Below are 13,687 nucleotides of genomic sequence, written 5' to 3'. Positions count from 1 at the left end.
CAGCGGCAGAAGCAGAAGAAGCGCAGCAAGCAGGATGTAGCAAGCATCAAGCATGAGAAAGCAGCAGCAGCAGCAGCAGCAGCAGCAGCAGCAGCAGCAGCAGCAGCAGCAGCAGCAACGGCCTCACATGAGCAGAGCGAGCCGAAGAACCGACGGTGAGGAAGGTGAGTCGACAGGAGAGATGGGCAGCATCGAGATGTACGGATGCGTAGCCGACATGCGCACAGAGGCACACGTCTTGTCTTGTCCTTCATCTTCTTCTCAACTTCACCCCCATTTCTGTCCGTCTCGTCCCTCTTGAGCTACAGAATGGAACCCTATGGGACGCTACGCGATGGAGGGACGGATAGGCACCTCATCCCAAAGGTCCGCCGCCTCAAACGGTCCCCACTAACGTTTCTCAACGCTCGGCGTGCTGCGGTGATGTAGTAGCAGTAGTGTTGACTGTTTCCATGGATGTGACGATGGTGTTTGCTGCCCACCGTCCGTCCTGGTGTAGAGATTGGACTGGACCATCTGATTATCCCATCTTCATTCATACCCTGCCCGCGTCCCACGACATTGGATGAACTTGGAAAGGTGGACATCTCCACCCACCTCACCTCACCTCACCACGGTCCTGCACCAACATGGAAGTCACAGCAGCCGCCATCACGGCCTCCGTGGACCACAACCTGCGCCGGACACCACACTGTACCCGCGGCGCATGCAGACCCCCGACTCCCACTGTCCTTCAGAGAACCGTTACCGCATCACAGACCAACCACACCACCTCAAAGTGCTCCAAGCTTCTCGACGCCCCGCTAAGCAAGCCACAGTTTTCCGTCCGGTCTTCGGCAGATCCAGCCGGCGGTTCTGCAGGGAGAAGTCCGATCCGGGACCTGACAGCGCCGCCACAGACCACCCACCACCACTACCTACCACTGCTACCAGTACAGCACAGGAAGGCAAAAAAAAAAAAAAAAAAAAAAAAAAAAAAANGAAAAAAAAAAAAAAAAAAAAAAAAAAAAAGATCCGACGGCATACACCACGACGCTGCAGACTGCACTGCACTGCACTGCACTCTCACCTACCTAACCCGACTCCCGAGAGCAACACTACCTTGCCTTACCTACCACATCGACGGGGTCCGTCCCCCCCAATATCCACTCCGGCCTCCGATCCCTTAATCATAACGCAATTGATAACGGACGCATATCAATCTTGATCCCCCTCCCCTTTCCCCCACCCATGTTGGCCTCCGGTTTGCGGAATGTAGCACGACGGCCCGGTTGCTGCTGCTGCTGCTCCCGAGCATCGCCAACAACACCGTTCTCAGCCGCCGCCGCCGTCATCGCCGCCGGAGCACCGTCCGCAACCTACAACAACCTTCCCCCGCGTCTCACAACACCCCGATTCTTCGCTGCCGCTGCGCGCGCCTCGCAATCCCTCAGAATGGCTTCCACGACATCCCTCCCGAGGCTGCCCCTCTTCGAAGCCATCTCCCGCCACGACCCCGAGTCCACCGCCGTCGTTCACTCCCTCTCAGGCCGCCGCTTCAAGTACGGAGAGCTGCTCGGCGATGTGCGCCGCGCGCGGAACCAGCTGCTCGAGTTGTCCGGCAAGCCAGACCTCAACGGCGAGCGCATTGCGTTCCTGGTGGAGAACAGCTACGACTATGTAGGTAAGCCAAGAGATCGCAATAGCTGCCAGACCCCTCCTTGACCAAAGTAAACCTAAATGCGAACATTGCTCCTGACACTCTATGCGATTCTCCGCAGTGACCCTTCTCGCCGCCTTCGCAGCCCAATCCATCGCCGTCCCCCTCTCGCCGGCCTTCCCCGCGGCCGAGCTCCAATACATCCTCAACCAGAGCGAAGCCTCGCTCCTGGTGTCCTCGGCCAAGTTCGCCGCCAAGGCGAAGGAGGTCCTCGCAACAGAGCTCGTCTCGAAGCCTGCGCAGCTCGAGCTCGAGAAACACCATGGCGGCGCCCCGCACGAGCAGGTTGAGCTGGGCAGCCCCGACGCCGGCGGTGCGGGCATGATGCTCTACACCTCGGGAACCACCAACAGACCGGTACGCAGGAAGAGCCATTGGGTCTTGATATCAAGCAAAAGGCTAACATACCCGACTTAGAAAGGCGTCTTGCTCCCGCAGTCCGTCCTGACGGCGCAGTCCAAGTCCCTCATCGAGGCGTGGAACTACACCCCGGCAGACCACCTCCTGCACGTCTTGCCCCTCCACCACATCCACGGCACAGTCAACGCCGTCCTCACGCCCCTCCTCGCCGGCTCCACGATCGAGTTCATGTTCCCATTCAACGCCGACGCCGTCTGGAAGCGCCTCGCCGCCCCCTTCATAACCTCAAACGGTACAAACGGGACCAATGGTACCAATGGCGTCAACGGAAGCCACGCACCACCCCCCAGGGAGAAAATCACCTTCTTCACCGTCGTGCCAACGGTCTACTCACGCCTCATTGCCACCCACAAGACCCTCCCCCTCGACCCCGAAGAGCCCACCCGCGAGGCCGTCTCCCCGAAACACATGCGCCTCGCCATCTCCGGGTCCGCCGCCCTGCCGACCCCGATCAAAGAGGCCTGGAAGACCCTCAGCAAGGGCAACGTCCTGCTCGAGCGCTACGGCATGACCGAGGTCGGCATGGCCCTCTCCTGCGGCCTCGACTTCGCCGACCGCGTCGACGGCAGCGTCGGCTGGCCCCTGCCCGGCGTCGAGGCCCGCCTCGTCGACATGGACACCGGCGCCGTCATCCCCCCGGGCGAGGACGTCGACCCCGCCACCGGCCGCGAGCGCTCCGGCGAGATCCAGCTCCGCGGCCCCACAATCTTCAGAGAGTACTGGCGCAACCCCGAGGCCACCGCCAAGGAGTTCGTCGAGGGCGAGGACGGCCGCGGCAAGTGGTTCAAGACGGGCGACGTGGCCGTGCGCCGCCGCGTCGAGGGCGCCGGGCTCAACGCCGCGCAGGCCTCGTGGGCCAAGGGCGACATGTACTTCATCCAGGGCCGCAAGAGCGCTGACATCATCAAGACGGGCGGTGAAAAGGTCAGCGCCCTCGAGGTCGAGCGCGAGCTGCTGTCCCTCCCCGAGGTGGCCGAGGCCGCAGTCGTCGCCGTCCCGTCGGGCAAGTGGGGCAGCAAGGTCGGCGCCGTCGTCATCCTCAACAAGGACGTCGTGCCGCGTTGGTCGCCCATGGCCATGCGCAGGGCCCTCCGAGATCGGCTTGTCAACTACAAGATCCCGCAGGTCCTCAAGGTCGTCGACCATATCCCGCGAAACGCCATGGGCAAAATTAACAAGAAGCAACTGGTCCAGGCTGTGTTTGAAGACCAGTTTAGCGGTGATGAAATGTAATAATATTTGCTGTGTGCATATATCCGTAGACAGGTACACACTTGTTTGAGTAGGGGAACCATAGATTTGAGATAGAAAAAAGAAGACATGCCACCCTCACATGATCGTCCGAACAATCTGGGGCGAATTGTTCCAACGGGGCTCATGTTGAACGGTCCGGTGATTCTGCCGATCTCGTCATCGATTATATTCCCTCCCAGCTAGTGATAACTTCCATGCTGTCACTCAAGGTGGAAGTAGGACGTCCGACGCGATGTCCGCGAGTCTAAGCGCCTTACAGGGGGACATGACGACTGGCCTAAAACCTAGGTATCTATTCCGATTCGCGTCCGCCTATGTACTATCGATCGTGGCCGTCTAGAAGTAAAGCCATTTTTGTTTTCTCAGCAACGCCTTCGTCGGGGCTCCCAAGACTATCATAAGAAAACCTTTTCCGTCCCTGAAATGCGTTATCATTGATGCATAGCAACGCCCGATACCTGGTGTTCCCCACCAGCATCAGACACAAAAGGTTGGCTCAAGAAATGCGAGGAGTGATATCATGTAGACGCATTTGGCCTCTTCTCGAAGGAGGAGGAAGCCAACAAGTCCGGTAAAATGCAGGGTAAAGTCGTGTGTCGTGTTGTTCGAATTCGTGTCCGTCTAGACAGTGTGCTTGGCCTTGGCACGGCTGCTTCCGCTGTGTGCGCTGTCCGTGTGGCCGGAGAACTCAACGCTCTCACCGGGGGGCAGGTTCAAGATCTCCTTGAAACGGCGGCCGATGTTCAGGAGGATGTCACGGCCCTTATCCTGGGAACGTCCCTTACCACCAGCCACATCTCCGTCACCACGGCCGGGAATGCTCTTGCCAATAGTACGAGTCCAGACACCGATACGGAAGAAAGCCTTGCGCACATTGACAACGACACCCATGACTTCGCCGTCATCCTCACCCTCCAGAGTCTCGCCAATGGCAGCCAGCATCACGTGCAGCCAGAGGTCATCGATAGGAACAGCACGCTTCTCCTTGAACTGGTAAGACCACTTGCCACCGTGCTTGTTCTGAGCATCCTCCCACTCAGGGCGGACACCAGCCTTGAAAAGGTGGTAGTCGGACTTGAGGGCCAGCTCGGAGACGGGAGCGATGTTGTTCTGTCATTACGTTGTCAGTGGGGGGCGGGGTCGTGAGGGATAGCGAAGCAGATTGCACGTACATAGACACCCCAGAATTCTTCCACTGAGTTAAAGGTGATAACTTCCTTCAGGAGGTCATTCCAGTTGTCACCCTATTTCCAAAGTTAGGCGGTGAAACTCATCGACATTTGCAACGAGAGGGTACGAACCTTGCCACTGGGGGGCTTGGTGAACCAGAGAGTCCATTTGTTCTGAAGTGGGTGCTTAACGTTGAAGTTGTCCTTATCGTGGAAGACAGTGATGTCCTTATCGGTATCGTTCTCCTTGGTCTCGGTGCTCTTCTCGGCGCCCTCGGGGGAGATGGGGATGGTCGAGAGGTCGACCTGCTGGTCGGGGTTTGTGGGCGTTTGCACGGAGGTCGCCATTGTGAAGATGTGTTGATGTTGTTGAGGTTGTGACAGCTGGGTATCACTCGGACGGGCGAGTATGTGCGAGGAGATGTCGACGGAGGTTGACGACGCGAGAGGAGAGGGGCGAGGTCGACGAGGGTATTTCGACTCGAGGAGGAAAGTGGGAGGGTTCCGCTCGTGAGGACGGTGTGCTCGCTGTTGGGAAGGTACCGTGGGGGTTCACAGTTGACTACTTCCAAGTATGCGGGGGTTCCGACGTTGCGCCAGGCACGTCAGCGGATATCGGCAGGCTCGGTGAGTGATTAAGGTGAGAAACGGAAGGTGACGTTCTCGTGGACGAGGAAGTTGCGATGAGGTTTTGCGAAGGATTGCGCTCAGCAGTCACGGTTGGAGCAGTGTGGTGCTTTCAGTCGCAAAAAAATGCCCAAGCGGGCGGGCCAACCGAATGGAAGAATAAAAAGTGGGGGGTTTAGACCTCACTGACGGGAAGTCGGGTGTGGTACCTATTCGGACAGAGCACTCGCTCTTGAGCCTGCCCTGCCTGCCGTACGTCGGAGTGAAGCAGTTTCCCACGGCCAGGCAAGGTGCCCAAGTATCTCACCTACCTTACCTTAAGGTACCTACCTACCTACCCAGGTCCCGCCCACCTACCACCACCACAGCCCACAGCTCGCGAAAAGGCTTCGCTCGTTCCGTCAGCAACTCACCACGGGCTACCTACACCGCGGGGCCTTCCCACACAGTGGGTTGTTAGGGCGATGCGCAATAGACCTCCTCGCCAGTCACCACTCACCACACGACACAGTTTCTTAGCGGGCAAGGTTGTCATCCGACAGGCGAGGTCATTGGAGCAACACGCATCCACTGGGCTGCTTAAACTTCCGTAAACCTGGTCTTGACTGGGACCAGACCTTGGGCCGTCTTCCAGGTCGTCACGTCTGTCAGGGCGGTGCTGCCCAGGAGAGACTTGGAATTCAAAGTTTGATGCCATCCAATCCGTGTCTCTTTGTCTGGCTTAAGCCCTGCAGTGGTCAACGCTCGCCTCCCCTTGGCCAACGCATGCCACCAGTGCAAAATTATCATTACTCAGGTCGCACAGAAAGAATGCAATCAGCATACAGAGAGGGAGCACAGCCGGGTATCTTGTCTTGTTGATTTGTTTGCCAACTACATGGCTCTTGCAACCTTCTCAACGGCGACTTTGCCAGAACCGACTCATTTTCAGCCCCTTCTCCTGCCCCTTCCTACGCTCAAGGACGCACCCCTGTTTCGAGATTTGTTTTTTCGTCTTCGGGGTGCGAGCGTTGTCTTTCTTGGCTTCGGGCTGCACCGAACTTTTCCAGAAGCTTTTCCCTGGCTCCAAAGTAACCTAGGTGATCCATCCATGCACTTTTGCTCGACCTGAGTCAATCCGCCCTTTCAACTTTTGCTTGCAATACGCCTCGACTTCACTTGTTTTTCCCTCATTTCTAGTCTGGCCAGAGACTTTGCCTTGTTACCTCCGGCAGATACTCGCCTGTTGCGTGGAGAAGCCGACGGAGACAACGGCTGAAACACGAAGGGTACTCCCGTCGAAACAAGCCTCAGGGGATTTGCCCCAGGTCAACATCGGCTCATGTTGCCATCTCGGGCAAGGACGTAGTTCGTCGAATGATATTGAGAGGCCGCCCTTACTGCCCTCAAAAGAATAAACCGGGGCAAACTGTTTTCTTCTTCCGCTTCCGTTCGTGTTCTGTGGCTGAAGAATGCAGGGCGGCGAGGAACATGGCCGTCTTTGTTGAAGATATTTCCGGCGGCTTCTTGCTACTTGACCAAGAGATCATCGTGCTTCCCATTTCAACGCGGTCGATATGGGGGGAGAATTGTTTTAAAGTCGGGCACAAAGAGGTCCTCTGCCTTTTGTGCATTCAAAGACGACTGTACAAGAAAGAACACTGCTCTCGTGATGAAGGCCGTCATTGAGGAGATCGGAAACAATGAGCAGGACTGAGTTGCTGGATTTATTGCCTATCCTTCTTAAGTTCGGGCTAGCGCCCAAAGCGAATATGCAAATCAGTATCACGATCAACATCTACACTCAAGTCTAACAGCCCGTTAGTTTTGCTGTCAAAATCTTTTCGAGATATACGTCAGAACTCACTAGGTGCGCTTGTGACATGTCTTCCTCACACTCACAAGGAAGCAAGAATGCTTCAAAACCACCAAGGAACAATAGTGGCCAGCATATACCGCCTCTGGTACCTTTGCCTCGGAGGCAAGATTTAAACCTGGACGACCTGCGCGGCTTTGAGCCCGGGCGCCTCGACTTGCGATGGATCACACCATCCCAGAGACTAGACGACCAATTCTTCACGGAACACTATGCTTCTGTTGCGTCCAATATCAAGCATCTAGTCAAAAATCTCTTCAGATGCGGAGATCTTCCTCCAGATGGTTCCGTCTGGGCAGCAACCCGCAAATATCATGGCGAAAAGTTCCATCTTGAGCGTATCGTCGGCATGGTCGCCCGGCCAGACCCAATGGACCCAACTCCGTGGGAGGATCTCATGACAAGCAAGGCTAAACGGTTCTGCGTCATGCGGGCCGTCATCATGCTAGTCCTTGAAGAGCAGGTGTTCTCGGAGCTTCTTTTCGGGGCGACCAAGAAACAGGCCGAGCAGCTTCATGTCCAGGACTCTGACTATTGTCATGATGGAGGTGAGCCAAGTTTGCGCATTATTGGACTGAACAGAATCGCTAATGAAGTCACTTGTAGGCATCCGACGCTCAAGACTCAGGTCAACACTCGTGGAGATGATGCTCGGCCATTCTCATGGAATGCCGCAATGCTTTTGGCCGAGTGTTGACAAGGTGGCCATGAGGCTGTTGACGCTCATCTTTCCAGTACTGAACTGGGTCAGACGAACATGGCCACCCGACCAGGACGTGCCCGACATCAAAACGGTCTACCAGGAGATACACAACTGTCTGGCGTATGCCTGTTGGTTCGCAGTGCACAAGCAGCGCGCTTCTTCCGTGCTTGAATTCACATGGCTTCACCCAGGCGACCAGTACTGTCCTGATCAGATCGAACTTTGTCCAGCAGGGCTCCAGCGCGCTCTTGCGGCCTCCGGAAACGTCCCCTCAACCTTGGGATCGGATACTCAAGACGCACCGCCAGCTAGGATTGCAAGAGTGATGATATGCGTCGTCCCTCGTCTGGACATTATCAAGTCAGTCGAGTGCGACGGAGAGGCGGTTGGCCATACCATCACTACGCTTGCGGATACTCGTGTGGTCTACTATCTCGGGCTGATGGATCCGGACGCCGACGACGAGGTATTCAAATGGTCTCTGATGGAGTACTCCATGACTCTGCAACCCAAAACATCCCTTGCTAAACGTCTTCGCGCAGGCCCTCTTGCTTTCCGGCGTTTCCTCGACGAGTTAGTAATGCGCATTCTAGCAGCTTTGTGGCTTTTGGGGATACTCTTTGTGATTCACAAGTTCATTGCACGGGTCTGGCAGCAGTACGACTGGATTACTTCTCAACAGTTGACTGCTCTATGGCGGCAGTTTGGAATACCGGAAAAGGAGACACCAACGGCAACTTGACTTTTACGGTTTGTATGATTGATGGCGTTCGGGTCGTTTGCTAGAATCCAGCTGGGTTAGATTATATTGATTCACCTGCTGCCATCTATCGATTATGACACCATCTCAATCCTTCATGATATATACTGTTTAACGCTCTAAAGGATTTCCCACTCTACCCTTATACACTATGCATAGTACACACACAGCCTACTTTATCACCTGTGTTTTAAGTGAGACGCATAACACTATATCCACCTGAACAGCCTGGATCATCCATCTATCATCTATAAACTGGATAACTCTGGTAAACTTGAAAGAGGGAGCAAAAGCAAAAGTTGCGCCGAGGGGGAATCGAACCCCCGGCTCCCCGACGCTGCTGGATGGCAACGGAGAATTTTACCACTAAACCATCGGCGCTGATAGTTGACCTGATCGTCTAGTGACAAAATGCGAGTCGCAAGTCGGTTATGTTGCAAAGCGGTGAGCAAAGTTGTGGGCGTGGTAGTGGGGGATCAGGGCTTCAGGGTTGGGTTGTGTTCCCTAGACAACTATCGGCAAACCTCGTCCAAGCGCTTGCGAATCCACCAGTTCCCCTCTCAAGCACAAGGGCCGCACAGATTTGAGATTCCCGTGGTCAGATTAGCCTATCAATGCGCATCAAATTGTTCTCGAAGCCCACTTTCAGCCAACGTCAACGGAATGTCGCGAGGGGAGTTGGGGAGCGCTGAACGTTCGTCTGAACAGCGAGGGCAACGCAGGAGAGCCAATCGTTTAGCGGATATTGCCAAGTGTGGCAGGACCCTTTGAAAGACGCCTGAGGGGAGCGAGAGGTTCCATATTACCTAAGTCTACTATGGCTGCCACGTGCAGACGGATACGTAGGACATAGGCACATCTCACAGGGCCGGGCAGCAAGAGAGAGGGGTCGCTGCGGGCGAGGTCCGACTGTCGGGATGCCCGACATGCGCATGACGGGCTTCAGGTTGCAGAGTCGGGACAGAATAGGAGTTGAGACCGGTTTGCCGCTGGGAGGGAGGGCTCTCCTGTTGTGTTGCCACAGGAGGCCGGAAGTCCACTGCCAGGCATCTGGGTTGCTTGCTCAAGCCGAGTCAGGCGGTGAGAAAAGCAATGTCGGGGCCGAGAGTTGGGCGGCGGCAAGAAAGGGACCATGGCGAAATGAGAAGACGACTCGTAGGCAGTCGAATTGTCACGGTATCAGACGGAGACTCACCTGGAAGTCACTAATGTAAGCTCTTGATAGAGAAGAGACTCTGTCGCTACCTACCTACCTACCGTTGCCAGGCAGTAATAGCACCAGTGACCGTTTTAACAAACGAATATCTGGAGGTAACCTGGCCAATTCAAACGATGGCAATCCCAGCCACCACCTCATTGAATAGCCGCCGTGCGCCTCCCTCTCCTACTAGTAACTACACACTGAAGTCGACTTCAATGGCAGCTGAGGGCGAAGCGAGGGGAAAGGAAGAAAAAACACCAAGGTGAACAGGGGTCCGATAAGATAAGCCCACCAAGCCAGGCGGGAAAAAGGGCAAAAATTCCTCGCCGCCCTCGAAATTTGTGGCATTGCGCTAGGCCGGTCTCACGCTAGAGGGGGGGTTGGTGGGGCTCCGGCCCAGAAAAAAAAAGTCGAAATTTATTTTTTGCCGGCCTTGACAAAATCTCTGTTCGGTTGTGTTGAGTGCGAGAGAGAAATTCTTTTGAAAGGACCCCACGTCGCCCGCCCGCCCTCTTTCACATATCTTCCTCCTCCGCGCAATCCTCCAACCTTACCTTCCCTCCTCCACCCCTCACACAGGTCGACTTTGTCTTGTGCAATATCCCAAATTCTTCAAAATGGCGGACGAGGTCTACGATGGTGCCATTGGCATCGACTTGGGTAAGTTGCGCAACCCCTCCTCATCGTTACGATGCCCTTCTTGTCGGCCCTCTTTGCGGGGTGAAGAAATATCACCAATCATCGCCACCACAAACCATCACACATCAGCCAAAAAAATCCCATCACCATTCAGCGCCCACGGGCAAACACCATCTACACAGCGCAGAAACCAGAAAGGCTAACATTGTGTCTTTCTCATTAAAGGAACCACCTACTCCTGCGTTGCGACGTACGAGGGTACCAATGTCGAGATCATTGCCAACGAGCAGGGTTCTTTCACCACCCCTTCTTTCGTCTCCTTCACCGACAAGGAGCGTCTGATCGGTGAGGCTGCCAAGAACCAGGCTGCTATGAACCCCATCAACACCGTCTTCGATGTCAAGTGAGTAGCCGCGCCTGTCTCTTTCGCTGCTCTGATGCCTCTCTCTGGGCCTACGGGAAAATTCCCCGCCCAAGGAGGGGTAAACCAGAAGGAGCCGAAAAAATTTCCATCACCAAACACTTTGCTGACTAGCCGTTTCTTCACAGGCGTCTTATCGGTCGCCGCTTTGATGACCCCACCGTCAAGAAGGACATGGAGTCCTGGCCCTTCAAGGTCGTTGACGACAACGGCAGCCCCAAGGTTTCCGTCGACTACCTCGGCGAGACCAAGACCTTCTCTCCCCAGGAGATCTCCTCGATGGTTCTCCTCAAGGTACGTTTATTCTGCTGCTCAGCTTGTACGCCGGGCGCCAAGTTTGTGCGACGCAACATGTTAACACCCCAAACAGATGAAGGAGATTGCCGAGACCAAGATCGGCAAGAAGGTCGAGAAGGCCGTTATTACCGTCCCTGCCTACTTCAACGACAACCAGCGTCAGGCTACCAAGGACGCCGGTGCCATTGCTGGCCTGAACGTCCTCCGTATCATCAACGAGCCCACTGCTGCCGCCATTGCCTACGGTCTTGGTGCTGGCAAGTCCGGCAAGGAGCGCAACGTCCTCATCTACGACTTGGGTGGTGGTACTTTCGATGTCTCCCTCCTGAACATCCAGGGCGGTGTCTTCACCGTCAAGGCTACCGCTGGTGACACCCACTTGGGTGGCCAGGACTTCGACACCAACCTGCTCGAGCACTGCAAGAAGGACTTCCAGCGCAAGACCAAGAAGGACCTCTCCGGCGACGCCCGTGCCCTCCGTCGTCTCCGTACTGCTTGCGAGCGTGCCAAGCGTACCCTTTCTTCCGGTGCCCAGACCACCATCGAGATTGACTCTCTCTTCGATGGCGAGGACTTCACCACCCAGATCACCCGTGCTCGTTTCGAGGAGCTGAACGCCAAGGCCTTCAACGGCACCATTGAGCCTGTTGCCCAGGTTCTCAAGGATGCTGCCATTGAGAAGTCCGGCGTTGACGAGATCGTCCTCGTTGGTGGCTCTACCCGTATTCCCCGTATCCAGAAGCTCCTGTCCGAGTTCTTCGACGGCAAGAAGCTCGAGAAGAGCATCAACCCCGACGAGGCTGTCGCCTACGGTGCCGCCGTCCAGGCCGGTATCCTCTCCGGCAAGGCCACCTCCGCCGAGACCGCCGACCTTCTCCTCCTCGACGTCGTCCCCCTGTCCCTCGGTGTCGCCATGGAGGGCAACATCTTCGCCCCCGTTGTTCCCCGCGGAAACACTGTACCCACGATTAAAAAGATTCGTCATCCTTTTCTCTTTCGTCTCAAATCTGGCTAACATCCACTCACAGGACCTTCACCACTGTTGCCGACAACCAGCAGACCGTTCAGTTCCCCGTTTACCAGGGTGAGCGTGTCAACTGCGAGGACAACACCTCCCTGGGTGAATTCACCCTTGCTCCTATCCCTCCCATGAGGGCTGGTGAGGCCGTCCTTGAGGTCGTCTTCGAGGTCGACGTCAACGGTATCCTCAAGGTCACCGCCACTGAGAAGACCTCCGGCCGCAGCGCCAACATCACCATCTCCAACTCTGTTGGCAAGCTCTCTTCCCACGAGATTGAGAACATGATCAGCGGTATGTTCAGCCTGCAACCACAGTGATCAATGACTTTGCTAACGAGTATCACAGACGCCGAGAAGTTCAAGACCAACGACGAGGCCTTCAGCAAGCGCTTCGAGGCCAAGCAGCAGCTTGAGTCTTACATTGGCCGTGTTGAGGAGATCATCTCCGACCCCACCCTGTCCCTCAAGCTCAAGCGTGGCCAGAAGGACAAGATTGAGCAGCAGGTCTCCGAGGCCATGGCTGCCCTTGAGATCACCGACTCTGCCGCCGAGGACCTCAAGAAGCAGGAGCTCGCCCTCAAGCGTCTCGTGACTAAGGCCATGTCTTCCCGCTAAAGGGTTTTAAATGAAAACTAAAAATGGCCTTCGGGCCTGGCGAAGGGTTGCTTATCTGGTTCAACTTTCTTGCGTTTGGGTGGCCCAACAGAATCAGGCCAGGATGCGAATAATTTGGGTCAGGTGATATCAAAAGGTACTTAAAAGTTCCTCTTTCTTCCAGCCGCCTTCCTCCCTCTTATACCTCCACACCATCTCTCACACACTCACGACACATGGCATGCCTCTCGGGAGAGAGGGAATGCTTTCCGGGTGCCGTCTTCTACGGCTTTCATAGACACTGTAGAAAGGATCAGGGCGACATGAAATGAAATTACGTCTACGTTACTTTTAAGAATCTTCATTTTCGCGTGATGTTTTTGAGAGTGATGTCGTTACTGTTGCTCTTGTCGTCGTTGTTGTCGTTGTTGTCGTTGTTGTCGTTCCCGCTCTCGGGTGGCTCCGATATGCACTTCATGTCCTTGCAGCCCGAGGGTATCGAGACGACGGGCAAGCCGCAGTCTGGGCTGGAGTGGACACGAAGCATGAGGCCCAGAGACGGAGACAGAGGACGGAGACAGAGGACGGAGACAGAGGATGGAGACAGAGGATGGAGACAGAGGATAGAAACAGGAATGATAACGAGGCCAGAACTATGGCCGACCCGGTCCCAATGTCTCACAAAAGGAATCTCCTCGTCATTTCTTCAGTGTCCTAACACCAGTAGGAAGGAACAAGTTACTGTCACGTTGGATACTCACACTCATACTGCCTCCGAGGGCTCATGTCAGTCTATCTTCATGATCAGAGGCATCCATGGCTTTTACAGAGTTGTGAACAGCAAATCTCCTCCGAACTGTCTGTCTACCGTAAGACTCGCTGTTCACAGATCTGCGAAACACAGACGAAGACCAAGCGGCATTATTTCCAGGCCGCTTGTTTCCCTGAATTATGGCCGGGCCTTGTTTGAGTTGAAAACTGAAATCAAATCGGAAACTACAGCATCCAGTTGGGGTGGTTTTCGCCAA

At 55.4% G+C, this 13,687-nt stretch overlaps 4 protein-coding genes across 4 annotated transcripts; 3 read left to right on the top strand and 1 right to left on the bottom strand.

Moving 5' to 3' along the window:
* Nucleotides 1-52: 52 nt before the first annotated feature.
* On the top strand, nt 53-3,352 carry GCG54_00000065 (Acyl-CoA synthetase family member 3; the record flags this gene model as incomplete). Its single annotated transcript, XM_045400208.1, has 4 exons — nt 53-164; nt 1,319-1,663; nt 1,761-2,056; nt 2,117-3,352. 4 exons carry the CDS (start codon nt 53-55, stop codon nt 3,350-3,352), a joined length of 1,989 nt encoding a protein of 662 aa, XP_045265858.1.
* A 642-nt stretch (nt 3,353-3,994) lies between these two features.
* Nucleotides 3,995-5,070, bottom strand: GCG54_00000064 (Eukaryotic translation initiation factor 4E-1; the record flags this gene model as incomplete). Its single annotated transcript, XM_045400207.1, has 3 exons — nt 3,995-4,483; nt 4,546-4,617; nt 4,675-5,070. Coding segments are annotated over 3 exons (957 nt in total), but the record flags the coding sequence as incomplete, so codon positions are not given.
* Nucleotides 5,071-7,031: 1,961 nt separating this feature from the next.
* GCG54_00000063 (uncharacterized protein) lies at nt 7,032-8,469 on the top strand (the record flags this gene model as incomplete). The annotated part of the gene is made up of 2 exons (XM_045400206.1): nt 7,032-7,572; nt 7,631-8,469. The coding sequence occupies 2 exons, from the start codon at nt 7,032-7,034 to the stop codon at nt 8,467-8,469; spliced, it is 1,380 nt and encodes a 459-aa protein (XP_045265856.1).
* Nucleotides 8,470-10,305: 1,836 nt separating this feature from the next.
* Nucleotides 10,306-12,680, top strand: GCG54_00000062 (Ribosome-associated molecular chaperone SSB1; the record flags this gene model as incomplete). The annotated part of the gene is made up of 6 exons (XM_045400205.1): nt 10,306-10,348; nt 10,553-10,730; nt 10,877-11,042; nt 11,119-11,950; nt 12,022-12,357; nt 12,412-12,680. The coding sequence occupies 6 exons, from the start codon at nt 10,306-10,308 to the stop codon at nt 12,678-12,680; spliced, it is 1,824 nt and encodes a 607-aa protein (XP_045265855.1).
* Nucleotides 12,681-13,687: the final 1,007 nt, after the last annotated feature.

This window comes from Colletotrichum gloeosporioides, assembly GCF_011800055.1.
Source record: "Colletotrichum gloeosporioides strain Lc1 chromosome Unknown consensus_33, whole genome shotgun sequence".
NCBI classification, from domain to species: domain Eukaryota; kingdom Fungi; phylum Ascomycota; class Sordariomycetes; order Glomerellales; family Glomerellaceae; genus Colletotrichum; species Colletotrichum gloeosporioides.
The sequence above is the reverse complement of the archived record's forward strand: the minus strand, read 5'-3'. Positions and strand labels throughout refer to the sequence as shown.